The sequence below is a fragment of the Muntiacus reevesi genome, chromosome 1 (genome assembly GCF_963930625.1).
Source record: "Muntiacus reevesi chromosome 1, mMunRee1.1, whole genome shotgun sequence".
NCBI classification, from domain to species: Eukaryota; Metazoa; Chordata; class Mammalia; order Artiodactyla; family Cervidae; genus Muntiacus; species Muntiacus reevesi.
The window spans coordinates 170,263,758-170,278,920 of NC_089249.1; the positions used below are offsets into that span (position 1 = coordinate 170,263,758).

At 49.8% G+C, this 15,163-nt stretch overlaps 1 protein-coding gene across 1 annotated transcript in view; it reads left to right on the forward strand.

The window, feature by feature from the left end:
• The window catches only part of CSMD2 (CUB and Sushi multiple domains 2), a 677,437-nt gene that overhangs the window by 250,062 nt on the left and 412,212 nt on the right, over positions 1-15,163 (forward strand). The window contains exon 5 of the mRNA XM_065930495.1: positions 6,977-7,184. Within this exon, the coding sequence (XP_065786567.1) occupies positions 6,977-7,184 (208 nt within the window). The remainder of the gene's footprint in view (positions 1-6,976; positions 7,185-15,163) is intronic.

The window sequence follows — 15,163 nt, forward strand, 5'->3', positions numbered from 1 at the left end:
ACCGGGTGCCTCCTATATACTAGGAAGTGTGGTAAATGCTGAGAACAGAACAGACATGGACCCTGCACTCACAGATTTTACTGTCTAGACATTAAATAAATTAGTTGATCAATTAATTATGGTAAAGTATGTGGTACTCTGAAAATATATGATGGGGAGAGGGAGTATTCTGTTTCTGGAAACATCCTTAAGGAAATGACTCTTAGATTGGGACCTAAAGGCTAAAGAGGGGCCAACCAGGCCCACGGAGGTAGGGAAGAAGGTTCCAGAAAGAGAGAATAGCATTTCAACAGGTTCTTGAGCAGGGAGATGCTTGGTGCAGTAGAAGAGCTGGGAGGAGGCCAGTATGATTATGGGAAGTAGGTGGGGGAGCGGCTGGTATGAGGGGAAGCCCTGTGAGGTTCTTGTCAGCCCCCAGTTATTCTGCTTTATCCCGAATAACAGTGAAGTTTTCCAAGGTTCCTATGGAGGGGCGGGCGTGGTGTCATCAGGTCTGTTCTTACTGGGATCACTAGAGAGTTGGACTGTAAAGAAAGCTGAGCGCCGAAGGACTGATGCTTTTGAACTATGGTGTTGGAGAAGACTCTTGAGAGTCCCTTGGACTGCAAGGAGATCCAACCAGTCCATCCTAAAGGAGATCAGTCCTGGGTGTTCATTGGAAGGACTGACGCTAAAGCTGAAACTCCAATCCTTTGGCCACCTGATGTGAAGAGCTGACTCATTGGAAAAGGCCCTGATGCTGGGAAAGATTGAAGGCAGGGGGAGAAGGGGATGACAGAGGATGAGATGGTTGGATGGCATCAGTGACTCAATGGACATGAGTTTGAGTAAAGTCTAGGAGTTGATCATGGACACGACTGAGCAACTGAACTGAACTGAACTGAACAGGCCTCTGTGTGAGGAATGGGTGGGCAAGGGCAGGAGGGATGCTTGGAGACAGGAAAGAGACTGGAGACCCTGCACACATCATGGCCCCTGGGGCCAGCTCAAGGTCCCTGTGCTCCTGCCCCACTTCCTCACCTTTCCACCTGCGGGTTTCCCCTCTAACCTCCACCCAGTTGCTCCTTCTCTGCCTTCTTTCAGGAGCCTCTGCTTCTGTCTGCTGCCCATTAAATATTGCTTCTGTCCCTGGCCTTCTCTGCTCCCGTGGAGCCTGGCCCACTCCCAGCCTCGCAGGCTCCAAGCTCTGGTCCTCTCCATGGTGCCCCCAGACCACGTGCATGCCCACTTTTCAGCCTCTTCTGCACTCACCCCTGGCGTGGGGGCAAGGAAGCGGCACCCTGTCCCCATCACTGCCATCATCAGCGCTGTTGGCCCTCTGCAGACCTCAGGGTCCGCTTCCCCTCCTCCTCTCCTTTGTGGTTCACTCCAGGGTGGAGGCCATATCCTCTTGTTTCTCCCCCCGACTCACTCTTGAATCTCTTCTGCTCCTTCTCCTCTTTCCTACTGCCCAGAGTTCAGGCTCTGATGCTGGGAATGGCCTCTTCACTGTTCTCCTCACTACTTCTCCCCACCTGCCATCCTTGCTGCCCCCGAAACCACAGCATCCATCCATCATGCGGGGACCAGAGTCACTTTCTAAAGCAGACCTGGCTTTCACTCTCTGCTGACAGCCCTGCAAGTCTCCCCAACACCAGCAGGGTAGAATCCCTTCCTTTAGCAAGCCTGCCGAGGCCTTTCTGAGCGGACCTCCACCTCCCTTTCCACGTCTACCCCACCGTTCATCTCATGCATCCCACACCTTCACCTGGAGGGAAAGTGGCCCATTTCCCAAGCACACCAAGCTCATTAGGGCCCCCCTCCTTGCCCTCAAATGCCCTGTTTTCTCTAGGGGGAAGCCCTTTCTTTTCTCTCCCTCCACACTTGCCTATTCCTCTTGCAAGATCCAAGATAAGTGTCTCTTCTTTGACCATGATGTTCCTAAGCTTCAGTGGAGTCAAGATGAAGCCACTGTGGCTAAGGGTGTAGACGCTTCCACCTGGGGTAGACAGGGCCAGTGTGGGACTCTTGCAGGCCCGCAGGCCCAGCAGTTGCTGGGAGCAACGCTGACAAATCTCCCGCCTGCTGGATGGCTCCTGGGGCTTATCTCCCTGGTACTGGTCACGGTGAAGTTATTTACATCAGAAGGAGACAAACTCTGCCTTGGATGTCAGACTTCACAGGCTTCTGCCAGAGATGCCCAGGAAATACCGTGCAACTGGATACGACAAACAGCACCAGGAAAACTCAATTTAAAACCGAGCAAAGCAAATATGTCTACCTTTCCTCCCACCCTCCTTTATGGGGGCAGGTCACCTGGATTGGAGGCAGCAGGAGAAAAAAGGGAGGAAGAGGACAGGTGCAGTCCTTTACCTGGCATCCGAGGCCCTTCACCAGGCAGCCCTTCCTTCCCACCCACCCAGCTCTGCCATCTCTGTGTTGCCCTTTGAGCTCAGACAGTCCTGACTGTGTCTCTAAATGCCACACGTGCACCCGCAGCTGCCTTGCTCCTGCGTTTCCTCTGCCCAGGACACCCTTTCGCCTGATCCTACCAGGCAGTGAACTCTCAATTGAAGTGCATCCCACCAGCTCAGCATTCAAAACGCAGCCAGACATTGACTCCATCTCCCTGGTACCACCTGGTCCAAGCCACCAACTTCTCTCTCCTGAATCACTGCAGTAGCCTCTACAAGCCCCTTGCTTCTGCCCTCTTCCTCTTTGGTCTGTTGTCTACACAGCAGCTCAAGGGATCCTGTTAATACACCAATCAGATGAGATCTTCTGCTCAGAACCTGCCGCTGACTTCTCATCTCACTCCAGTCAAACCCCAAGACCTAGCAGTGGCCTCGAAGGTCCTCCATGGACCCCCATCCCTGCCCCTCTCCTCCTTTCTCCCAACATGCCATCCCCTTGGGTTTCCTGATGCTCTTCAACTGTGCCGGCCTCTGCACACCAGGGCCTTTGCATTTGCTGTGCTATCTCGAAAGCTATTCCTCCAGATAACCACTAGGCTTCCTCTCTGCCTCCCCCAGGTCTTGGTTTAAGTGTCAGCTTCTCAGTGAGGCCTTCTCTGACCCCTTTAATGCAATTTCCACACCCCTACTTCTAGTGCAGTGTCCTCCCATCCTCCTTCTGCACTGATCACCACTTCACTTACCATTGTCTGTTGCTTAGTCGCTCAGTCGCGTCCGATCCTTTTGCCATCCCATAGACTGTAGTCCACCAGGCTCCTCTGTCCATGGGCTTTCCCAGGCAAGAATACTGGAGTGGGCTGCAATTTCCTTCTCCAGGGAAATCTTCCAACCCAGGGATCAAACCCTAGTTGAACCCTCATCTCCTGCATTGGCAGGTGGATTCTTTACTGCTGGGAAAGAAGTTTATTTAGGGAAGATATTTACTTATTTATCTTGAGTATTGTCTGTTTTCTTCCGACTGGAATGTCAGCTTCATGAGGGTAGGAATTTTCTTTTATATGCAGATGAATTCTTTGTAGCTAGAACAGTGCCTGACGCATAATAGATACTCAGTAAATGTTTGTTGAACGAATGAATGGATATCTCAACACAAATGTTGCCTCTTGCAAGAAGGCTTCCTAAGTCCCCTCAGCTGTCACTGTGCCTTGTCACTGTGCCTTGACCCCTTGGTTATAACAGTTCTGGGAGCTGCTGCGTGGCAGTTTGCCTGGCTGCCTCCACTCAGAGAAACTCTGGGCAGGGATGAGATCATGCTTTTCATGGTATAGTGCTGGTCCTGGCCCAGCGTCTAGCACACAGTAGGTGCTCATCTAGTGAGTGTGGGAGGGAAACTTTCCTGAGTACCTACTGAGTGAGATGCCTTCATTTCTGTGCTTGTACATACCAAGGAGCTGACATTTAAGAATGGGCTCATTCTCAGGACTTCCCTGCGGCCCAGAGGCTGAGACTCCACACTTCTACTGCAGGGGGAACAGGTCTGATCCCTGGTCAGTGGACTTGAATCCTACATGCTGCAAGGCACGGCCAAAAAAAAGAGAAAAAACAAGAAAAAAATGGGCTCCTTGTCTTGAATAGACCTTAACCCTGTAGAATGACATTAGTAAGGATAGTTCAGGACCTCTGAATAAACTCACTTTTATCTCCATTGCACACTGCTTCTGTGTATCCAGCTGTCAGCTCCATCTCTCCACTGGGGTGCCCCCTGCACACACTCCACCCCATGGTGTCCAAAACTGCCTGCCGTCCACACCACAAAGTGCCCCCCTCCTCCTGGACCCCCTGACACAGGAAGTGGCATCTTTTGTCCCTCCAGATGCTCATACCTGAAGCTTGGGATTCATTCATGCCTCCCAGCTGCTAGTCCTGTAGATTCTGCTTCTTAACTAGCTGTCAGGCAGGGCCAGCTCTCACCCTCCTCAGGTCCTTTAGCTCGGATCACGTCTAGCCTTACCCTGACTTTGGTGACTCTGTGCTACTGAGAGCATCCTGCCCACTGCCCCAGCTCAGACCTCGTCTCTGCCACAGTGGTCTTTCTGAGATGCAGATTTAATCCTGTTTCCTCACTGTCTTTGATCCTCAAGATGAAGTGGAGGGAAAGGGAGGATTTGCCTTTAGTTGGGCATCCAGCACATGCCTGTCACTGGCTAATGCTCGGTACTGTCATATTCATTATCCCATTCAGTTGTCACAAGAGACCGTTCTACAGAGAAGCAGAATGAAGCTTAGAGAAATAAATCACCCAAGGCCCCATGGACTGGTGAACTGTGGAACCCAAATTCAAGGCTAGACCTTCTTGAACATAAAATCCAGTTTCTTTCCAATACAGTCACTGCTTCCCACCTTTTGGAGCCGTGTTCTCTGTCATGTGGCTCCCCCATCTCCGGTACCGTCGCCCATCGTTCCTCTCTGTCCTAGACAGACCATCTCGAACGGCTTATCTCAGATCTGCCATGTGGTTTTATTCTTACATGGTTATGACCTCTGGTTCTCTCCCCTTTTATATGCCCTTCCATTTCTTCTCTATGTAGTGAACTCTGGTTCATTCTTCAAAACCCTGCCCTAAGAGTACTGCCTCTGTTAAGCTTTCCCATATTGATTCACCCAGGCAATGTAATATGCTTCTTTATCTCTAGCCTCAAAGTGTGAATTGTACTCCGGTGAGACAAGGAAATGTTGGTTAAGAGCATTGGCCCTGAAATTAGACTGTTCGGCTTAAAACTCCCAGCTCCTTTAGTTACCATAAGCTGTACCTTTGGCAAATAACTGAAACTCTTTGTGCCTTGGTTTCTTTACCTGTAAAATGGGAACGATATTTCATCGAGTCATGAAACTTGTAGAGTCGTTAACATAGCACGTGGCACAGTGTAAGTGCTTAATAAATAGTAACTTTGGTTATTGTTACTCTGCTGCCTCTGATACACATTTGAACGCTGATATTACATTTTCCCTTTCTTTATAATTTAGTCCACATCTCGAATACAGCTTTTGCTAAGTGGATTACGACCCCTTACTTGCATACAAGGGGCTTCCCTGGTGGCTCAGCGGCGAAGAATCCGCCTGCAATACAGGAGATGCAGTTTTGATCCCTGGGTGGGGAGGATCCCCTGGAGAAGGAAATGGCAACCCACTCCAGTATTCTTGCCTGGAAAATCCCGTGGACAGAGGAATCCGGTGGGCTACAGTTCATGGGGTCACAAGAGTTGGACACAACTTAGCGACTAAACCACCCCCACCACTTGCCTACAAGCTCCAGGAGGGCGGGCTTAGGAAATCTGGATAACTTCCACTAAGCCACCCAGCTATAAGCTGCAGGGGAGGGGTGCATGCAAAACTCGGAAAGCCGGTGTTCTTAACTATCATATATATCAGAGCATGGTCCTGGGATCATTGTTTCTGGATATCAAGTCTCGGCGGGGATTTAGGCTGGAGCAGTGGTTCCATCAGGATGTGCGGTGGGGATGAGGAAGACATGGTCCCTGCCCCTGGGATTTCCAGCAAGTTCAGAACCTAGAGTGACCGACAGACGGGTGACAGGTCATTCACACAGTGCCAGGTATGATGTCTGAAGTCACACACTTTGCTTCAGGAGCCCAGAGAAGGGAGCAGTTATTAAAAGCATGGGGGAATGAGGCTTTACTGAGAACTGGCATTGGAGTTGGTTCTCAAAGCATCCGAAGACCTCCTCTGGACAAGGGGCATCCTAGACAGATGGCGCGGCGTGAGCAAAGCCCAGGAGGGGTGACCACGCCCAGCGCTCAAACCGAGCTGACCTGGGCCGGAGGAGCAGGAGGGAAGATTGCAGAGGTCTGGCCAGGCTGTGAATGCCCTTTGAGTTTTGCCCTCAGGGAACTGTGATGAGCTTTTGTTTTGTTCCATTACATCCAAGACCTTCCCTGGTGACTCAGGCAGTAAAGAGTCTGCCTGCGATGCAGGAGACCCAGATTCTATCCCTGGGTTGGAAAGATTCCCCTGGAGAAGGAAATGGCAACCCACTCCAGTCTTCCTGCCTGGTTAATCCCATGGACTGAGCAGCCTGGCAGTCTGCAGTACATGGGGTCACAAAGAGTTGGACATGACTGAGCGACTAACACTTCCACCTCCACATCTAAAGTTTCCTAGGATCTGGTAGGAAAAAAAGGTCCTGGTCACCACAATCGTGACCGTGGAAATAAGCGCGACAACTGATTTCTCCTTTTTGCTTGGTCATTGCCCAACAGTGTGGTGTTGTAGCTAGAAACGAGCTCCAACAGGCAGAGTTCACCCAGCTCGCCGACCTAGCTCGTTGGCTATGTGACCTCAGGCAGATTGCTTTACCTCCCTGTGCCTTGGTTTCCTCATCTGTTCAATGAGAAGAAGAACTAAAATGCTCAGAACAGGGTCTGGTGCCTGATGAGGGCTCTGGAAGTTTGTGGCACATCCTCACTGCAGGTCATGTCCCAGGGTCCTCTCTGCCTCTCGTGCATGAAGTACATGATTAAGTATCAGGACCTGGAGTCACATGAGCCTCTTCTCTCTGCCCACAGCGGACGATGCGTGCGGCGGGACCCTGCGGGGCCAGAGCGGCATCATCTCCAGCCCACACTTCCCCTCGGAGTACCACAACAATGCCGACTGCACCTGGACCATCCTGGCTGAGCTGGGGGACACCATCGCCCTGGTCTTTAATGACTTCCAGTTGGAGGACGGTTACGACTTCCTGGAAGTCACAGGGACCGAAGGCTCCTCCCTTTGGTAAGCATGCATCCCCTCCCCTCCCCCTCCCCCTGTCCCCTGCAACTGTGGCTTCCCGGGATGCAGTCCCCTCGGCGCCTAGACCTGCAGCCAGAGGTCCCTTTGCCACCTGCTCTACCCCCTGCTGGCGAGTTTCCTTTCCTCATAAGGAGAAGTCACTGCATATTTTCAGAGCTGGGGTCAATTTTCATGGTGATTTTGGTACCTGATTTGAAGCATGTCCTTGCTGAAGAATATCAGAATGGAATTTGGTCAAGGAACTTGCATGGAGACTAACAGTGTTCTCAGGACATGGATGGGGTCTCAGTGAAATGATTTTAAATATTGTTCCATTTCTAGAGGCATCTAACAAAGGGGCTAGAACATTGAGTGGCAGTTGCTTTTCCCATGCCCAGGGTTCTGAGACGGGAGAGGCATTATCACGTCTCGGTTCCTGCAGGAGGACTAACCTACTTCCTATTGTTTGGCTTCACCACAAGGCAGGGCTTTGTGAGCCGTCTCTGCTGCCATGGAGACTCGTGTTGGCAGCTTTGGGAGGAGACGGATGATGAAGGCTTACCAGCCTTGGTTGCTTGTGGTCTCCCAGGCTTGGACCCATGGGGTGGGCCCTCGCTGGGGCCAGCTTAGGGACTGTCGAGCTTTCTGTTTGGGTGACAAGCCTCGAGAATGGTGGCGTGACATTCACCATGTGCTCTTGTGTTCTGGCGGTTCTGTTATCAGGACGAGGGCAGCAGGGGGACCTGGGTCAGAACATCGGGAGCCAACAGAAGGATGCGCTCTGGTGTGCTTCTTGGCGGTCTCGATGGCTGCGTGGTGCCGGGGAGGGTGGGGCTCGCTGCCTGGGACTGAGAAGGAGGAGGTGTCACTGAGGGGTCTGAGTGAAGCAGAAAGTGGCAGCTGCAAGCGTCAGGGATGGATAGTCCCTTGGGAAGACAGACACGGTGGTCAGCAGGCTAGAGGCATGGGCAGGGAAGGGGAGGAAGGGTGGGAGAAGCAGAAAAAGAGCGGCTTTTATACCAGGTTTTGTTGTAGAAAGGCCAGTTGAGTAAGACACAGCCCTTTGAGAGTGAGGAGAACAGAAAAATCCCCCACAGGCACCAAGCATGACTATTTGAGAGGGATGAAGTGGGAACAGACTCCTGCCAAATATGAACTTTGAGCTTTGGGGACCAGGAAGCTCAAATTTCATGTTGTACTAGAAGGTGTGCTGACCTAGGGGTCAGAAGACCTTGGTGTCATAAGCGTGTCACAAAAAGTTGGCCAAGTCAGGTCATCTACCACCCTGGATGGGGTGGTGAGAGGGGCAGACATGAGCTGATGGCTGGTTGCTATATGGAGGTTGGTCCAGGGGCAGTGACTGGATATTTGGCGCTTGGAGTTGGGATGCATTCTAGATGACTGTCCACTGAACTGCACTCCCAGTGACCTGCCCAGTCCAAAGACCTTCTGTCTCCCTGCCCTCTTTTTGTAAAATACCTACTTTTTGATCATTAATGTCATACATATGCTCCTTATAGAAAACATAGACAATACTAAAAGGTATAGGGAAATGAATAACAAGTATTAGCGTTTTTTGTATTTGGTTGCGTTGGGTCTTAGTTGCAGATTGCGAGATCATTCCTTGTGGCTCACGGGCTCTCTAGTTGTGGCACTCAGGGTCCAGAGCGCTTGGGCTTCCGTAGCTGCAGTTTGTGGGCTTAGATGCCCAGCAACATATGGGACCTTAGTTCTGCAATCAGGGATCGAACCCACGTCCTTTGCATTGCAAGGCAGATTCATGTTTTGAAAAACCTTTCAATTTTGTATTGGGGTGTAGACAAGAAACAGTGTTGTGATAGTTTCAGATGAACAGCAGAGACCCAGCCATACATATACATGTATCTATTCTCCCCCAGACGGCCCCCTCTTTTAGGCTGCAAGGCAGATTCTTAACCACGGGACCACCAGGGCAGTCCCACAAGTATTAACGTTTTGATGTATTCCCCTTTGGCCTTTTTGCTTTGCCTAGATCAAGCTAGCTGGCCATTTATGTAAATGTTTAATATTAAAAAATTAAGATCTGAAAATATGTCATAACTATGTATTTTTAACTGAACATTATATCATGAAAATTTTTCCTATATCATTACACATGTCTCTGAAATGCAGTAGGTGTGAGAATAGAATTTGTTTAGTAAATAAACAGTATTTATTGAGCTTTTATGTGGCAGGCTGATTCTCAGCTCTTATAGCTGTAATTTCATTTAGACTTCTATGAAGTAGGTAGCATAATTGTCCTCCTTTTACAGAGGAGGAAAATTGAGGCCCAGGGTGGTGACGTCACTGGCTTGAAGTCACACAGGTAGTAAGGGGCAGAGTTGGGATTCCACCCCAGGTTAGCTGGACTTAAAAGCCCGTCTTCTTAGCCACGTCAGCACACTACGTCATGCGATGTTTGTGAAGGACTGTCACAGTTGTGGTGCATTCCCTTGTGAGACTGACACAGTCCACTCCGTCAGGTCTCTTAATGGATTGTATCCAAGTTTCCACTTCTGCAAACAGATACCGAAATGGATATCCTTGCTGGTTCTCTCTCTTCCAGCCCCAAGGCCCCTGCGATGCACTTGTTTATCCGTGGGCCAAATGGTCTCCCACAGCTTCCACCCCCAGGTGTGAGTCTACGCGGTTGTCCAAACTTCTGGAGGAAAACAAATGTGAAAGAGTATTCCTTTTCCTATTAAGTCACTCAGTGGGGAAGGAATTAAGCAGAGGAAATCGTTAAGGGAGTCATTCAGAACTCTGCTGTAAGATTAAATTATAATCATTTTCAGGGTCTGTGTCACCCTTGCCAGGCAGGATGCATTTGTTGTTCTCATTTATCCCTGCATAGCAGTTTCGGATGAACAAACCTGCAGGCTCAGGATGTCTGTGCAAAGAACCCGCTCACTGCCCAGCCCCTTTCTTTTATGGATCCCTGGGCTCGTGTGAAAGTGGGATGCTCCTGGTTTATGAGTGTGTTGCTTTTATCAGCGGATAAAAGCAATAGGACTTTAGGATGTTCTCTTGAGTTCTGCACCAAGCAGAGAAAGACAACACCTGGAAGATGAATTTGAACAAGTAGACATCCCTTCATCTATTGAGGAAACAGATACACCTTTGAGAGGAGGTAAAAAAATAAAACCACTATCTCCTTTATCTGGAGAAGGAAATGACAACCCATGCCAGTGTTCTTGCCTGGAGAATCCCATGGACAGAGGAGCCTGATGGGCCCTGTCCGTGGGTTCGCAGAGTCACACCCAACTTAGTGACTAAATCATACCTCCTCTATCCGGTAGCAGATCTGTGATGATTCAGAAGAGGATGGTGGCATGGACTGTCCCTGACTCAGTTCCCACACTCTCCTCCCCCTCTAAGGAGGATGTAAGCAGGAGAGTTTAAATTAGGGTTTGGACTTCATGGACTTCAAGTTCCAAATGATTGGGAAAACATAGGCTTGATAATTTTTTATTTTGCCAAATAAGGATATTAGAGGAAAAAAAAAAAAACTGCCAACTCTTCAGAACACGATTTCATGAAACAAAGGACAACTCAAAGCCAAAAATGTGCCAGGATATAATCAATGGCACTGACATAACGAAAGACGGGGGTGGGAGGGGTGTACATGATAATGGTGTCTGCCCATAACTGTAAAGTCCTGTGATGAATGTGCATCAATCGGTGGACTACCGCTTCCTGTTGTGCTTGTCCATCCCTGGCCTCTGGGAATCCGACCGTACATGTTTTGAGTGGGAAAAGGTTGTTACTGTGGTGAGCACTGAAGCCTGCAACTCTGCCATGCTGGGGGGGTCCCAAGTGTCTTAGACTGGCTCTCCCTAAAGTTCGTTGTCTTTTTGTGCGTGTGATTGCCCAGGAGCCAAATTGGGCTTGAATTGACTTGAGAGTTACAATCCACATAGCAGATTTTGGTATTACTCCCCCACCACACACACACATACAACAGCCTCACACAGCCAAAGGACACACGCTCCTCCAAATCATTGCCATATACACATCACCAAGTCAACCCCCTGACACAGACATACTTCTAGTTCACTGAACTCAATTTAGGGACCAATTTTTGCTCACTGATCCTTCTCAGGGGTGTGTAGTGGTCTTTGTTCTGCTCTGACCCCATCTGTTGGCAGTGATCTTCAGGGAGCCCTATTCCTTCCTCTCCAATTCTATGAAAATATGCTCACCACAGCTCCAGTTCCTCATAAGGCCCCTAGACTTTGCAGAGGGCTGGGACTGGGGGATGCAGAAGATTCTCTTAAAGCCCGGGCTTCTGGGTCCCTGGAGGGAATTAGGATCATGTTATCATAATGAGGAGAAGTAATTGCCAGGCCATTAGAGGCGGCCTCTCCATCATGGAGAAAATCAGTGAGTTAAAATCCACCCAGAATCTCTCCCCTTTGCCTCATGCTGGACTCTGTCCACTGGCATCTCAGCAGGAGCTTCCCCTGGGCTGGATGAGAGGAGAGAAAGCCAGACACCCCTCCAAGAACGGGGGCGAGGTCTGTGTAGTGTCTCCAACCTTAGGTGTCAAGCCTGCACCTTGGCATCTAACTGAGGAGACAGCAGACTTGGGACTCAGACAGACGTGAGCTCAAAACCCAGATCCACCTCTTCATCATTGTGTAATCTTGGGATATTTACTAACCTCTCCAAACCTCAGTTTCCGCATCTGAAAAATGGGGCTCATTGTACCAACCTACAAGGCATGTTGGAAGGAGTAAACATGTAAACTGCTTCCTGACCCAGTCCTGGGATGGGGACTAGAAGCAAGGTGCTCTCTCTGAGGGGAAAAGGGTACAATGAGGCCACTCCAAGCTTCGCCCAATTCTTGGTGACCCCACCGCGGCCATGGCCCAGCCTGCAAGCCCAGTGGCAGCTCACCAGGCAGAGTGACACTTGCCTGACCCAGCTCTGGGGAATTACGTGGGCACCATGTGAGGGGAACTGGCAGAGAGCCCCTGGGTCAGACAGGAGGACACCCTTGCAGAGTCAGCAGGTGGGGGTGATTTGGTTGGAACTGTCTTCCCAGAGCTGCGCGCTGTGAACACATTGTGAGCAGCAGAACTTTTCTCTGCCTGCACGCGGGCCCTGGGCTGGCCAGGTCAACTCGTTCAGCTGCTGATGGCTGCTCTGGGCCGGCCTGGGAGCAGGGTTGGGAAGGAGGGGCAGAGTGTGGAGAAGACATCCTGTAGAGATGGGGGAGGGACAGCCCCCTCTCGCTGTCTCGGATTGATGAGGATGCAGAACCTGTTGGGCCTTGCTCCCTCCTTGGCTCCCCTTCCACTGCCTCCTCCACCCCTATGGCTGTTTCTTCCTGTGATGGGGAGGGCAGACAAGGCCTGACCTGCACTCAAGGTGGAAGCCGCCCTTTCCCTGGGGCCAGCTGAAGTGCCAGCCACAGGGGTGTGTTCACGGGGGTGTGTATGGTAAGGGAGTTCAAAGCTCCTTCCTGCGTCCGGGGTTTCTGTGTAGACCCAGGACCGCTCCCCCATCTTCCGTGGATCCGTCTGTACCGGGAGTCCCGGCCTCGTGGCTCTCTTCTTTGCTGCCTTCAGTCTACTTGGATTTCATTCTCCGTTTCACTGCAGTCATTTGGGATCTGCTGCCAATTCCCTCTGTGCCCTCAGGTCTAGTCCCCCACAGACCTCTATGTGTCAACCTTGCCTCCACTGAACATACAAACTAAGAAAAGGAAGGAGAGCATGTTGCAGGGTTTTAGAGGAGGACACTGTCCTGGGGCAGGAGACTGGGGCCTCCAGGCAGGGTCTGCATTCGAGCCGGGCCTTGAAGGGTGGGTACCGTTTTGATGTGAGAGAGGGAGAAGAGGGGCAGGGGGGCCTCATTCTGGGGCTGCTGCCTGGGTCTCTGGCCAGTGTAAGAGCTCCCTTCCCTGACCCCTGAGACACAGGCCCAGGAACTGGTCCCAGGGATTCTCTAGGGAGGATTCTCTCTATCATGCACCCACCCTGGAGACTCTGCCATCACCTCTGAGCCTCTGCAGCCCCTTCCACCTGGGGAAGAAGAGGAGAGAGTAGACTCCAATGCTTACTGTTCCCAGGTCCTGCCCCCAGGGCTGCCCAATAGACTTCCACTGTTTTGTTTTGTTTTGTTTTGTTTTGTTTTGGGGGGGGGTGTTTGTTTTTTGTTTTTTGCTGTACTCCAAGGCATGTGGCATCTTAATTCCCCAGCCATACATCAGACCCGTGTGTCCCGTGTAATGGACGTGTGGAGTCTTAACCGCTGCACCACAGGAAAGTCCCTTCAGCTGTTTTTGAAAAGAGAATTTCCCTAGAAAGCATGTTCAACCTACTCTCTGAATTCAACTTTGAGGATTTTTCTTTACTTTGTTTCCCTTCATTAGTTTGCTTTTATTTTTATAGTTGGGGTTACAAAACTCTCATCTACTATACAGACATTCAGTTTGAAATTTTGCTAGTAACAATTTCTCCTCTTGAAACACTGAGTTTTAATTATTAAGCATTTTGCCCATGGAATTTGAGCCAACTAAAACCGTTTGATCTGAGCGACTTTTAACTAGATATTTTATTCAGGAGTCATTAGATTCAGATATAATTAGAATGAAAACAGCATGCCAATGGGGATTTGTTAATAACTATTCACTTATTTATTCATTCACATATATTTTGTCAAACCATTGGTTTAGATCATTTTCATTCTTTGTTACTTTTTCCCTATTTATTTTCAGTAATCATTTATTGAGAGCCTTCTATGAACTAGGCTCTGCTAGGTGCTAGGGAGACAAAAACACAGTCCCATCCCCAGGGAGATATTTATTTACTCCACAGATGTTTATGTAATAGCCATGCATTGTACAGGACCCTGGAGCTCATAATCAGGGCAAAGAGGCATATAATTAAGCATATAATTAAGTGCTTTACAATAGCATGTGTTAGGTACTTTTCTTAGAGGTATACAGAAGTTCCCCTGGGGCTAAAAAGGAAATGTAATAGCTAGGATTCTTTTTTTTCAAGATGTAGAAACCCGTCTCCAGCTGATTCAAGCTAGAAAGGGAATATGTAACTGAGAAGTCCATGCTGGCTTCAGGCACTGCTGGATCAAGGCGTGTAGATAAGGTCATCTGTAATTTCTTCCCCCCCTCCCACAGCTTTGTCTTCCTGGGTCTTCTTCACTCTCAGGCAAACTTTCTCCATGAGGCAGCAGAGCTGACCACCATCAGCTTCCTCCAATCCTATTGATTTAGTAGTCCTAGCAGAAAGAAAGTGTGTCTTTCCTGATGGTTCCCACAAAAGCCTTCAGATGGTCCTTGATTGGACCAGAATTGAATCACGTACTCTGCCCTCAACATCAATATATAGCTAGATGATATTCTTACTGGCCAGGCCCAGGTCACATAGCTATCTATTCTACCCAAACCTCTGACTGGGAGTGGAAAAGAAGTGGTTCACCAAAGGAATACCAGGTCACTAGGAAGTCAGAAACAAAAAATGTCCTCCTAAAAGGACTCAGTCTTCCATCACAATAGAGGGGCTACTGGGAGGACTCAGATGAGTGAGTCCCAGATGGTATGACTTTGGAGTTGAACTGAGGGGTGAGTAAAGTTTATCACCGACGTGGAGTCAGAAAGAGCCCTGGTGTGTTTGGAGCACTGCAAGCGGGTGCAGAGTGCAGGAGAGCAGGGGCAGGATACGAGGTCTGAGACGGGCACAGAAGAGCGTGGGTCGTAAGGAACCTTGTCCCCACGTTCATCAGCGGGGAGAGGACTCCACAGACTAAAGAAACCTATTGAGCTGTTTTAAGCAGAGAAGGAACATGATCACCCTGAATCTCAATTGGGTTCGTAGAGGGTTCAGAAGCCAGCTGTGAAACTCGGTGAGCACTCAGGCAAGAGCCCATCCAGCCTTGAATTGTGGCAGTTGTAAAGGATGGAGCAGAGGCGGCGATCTCAAAAAACACCTCAGATACAG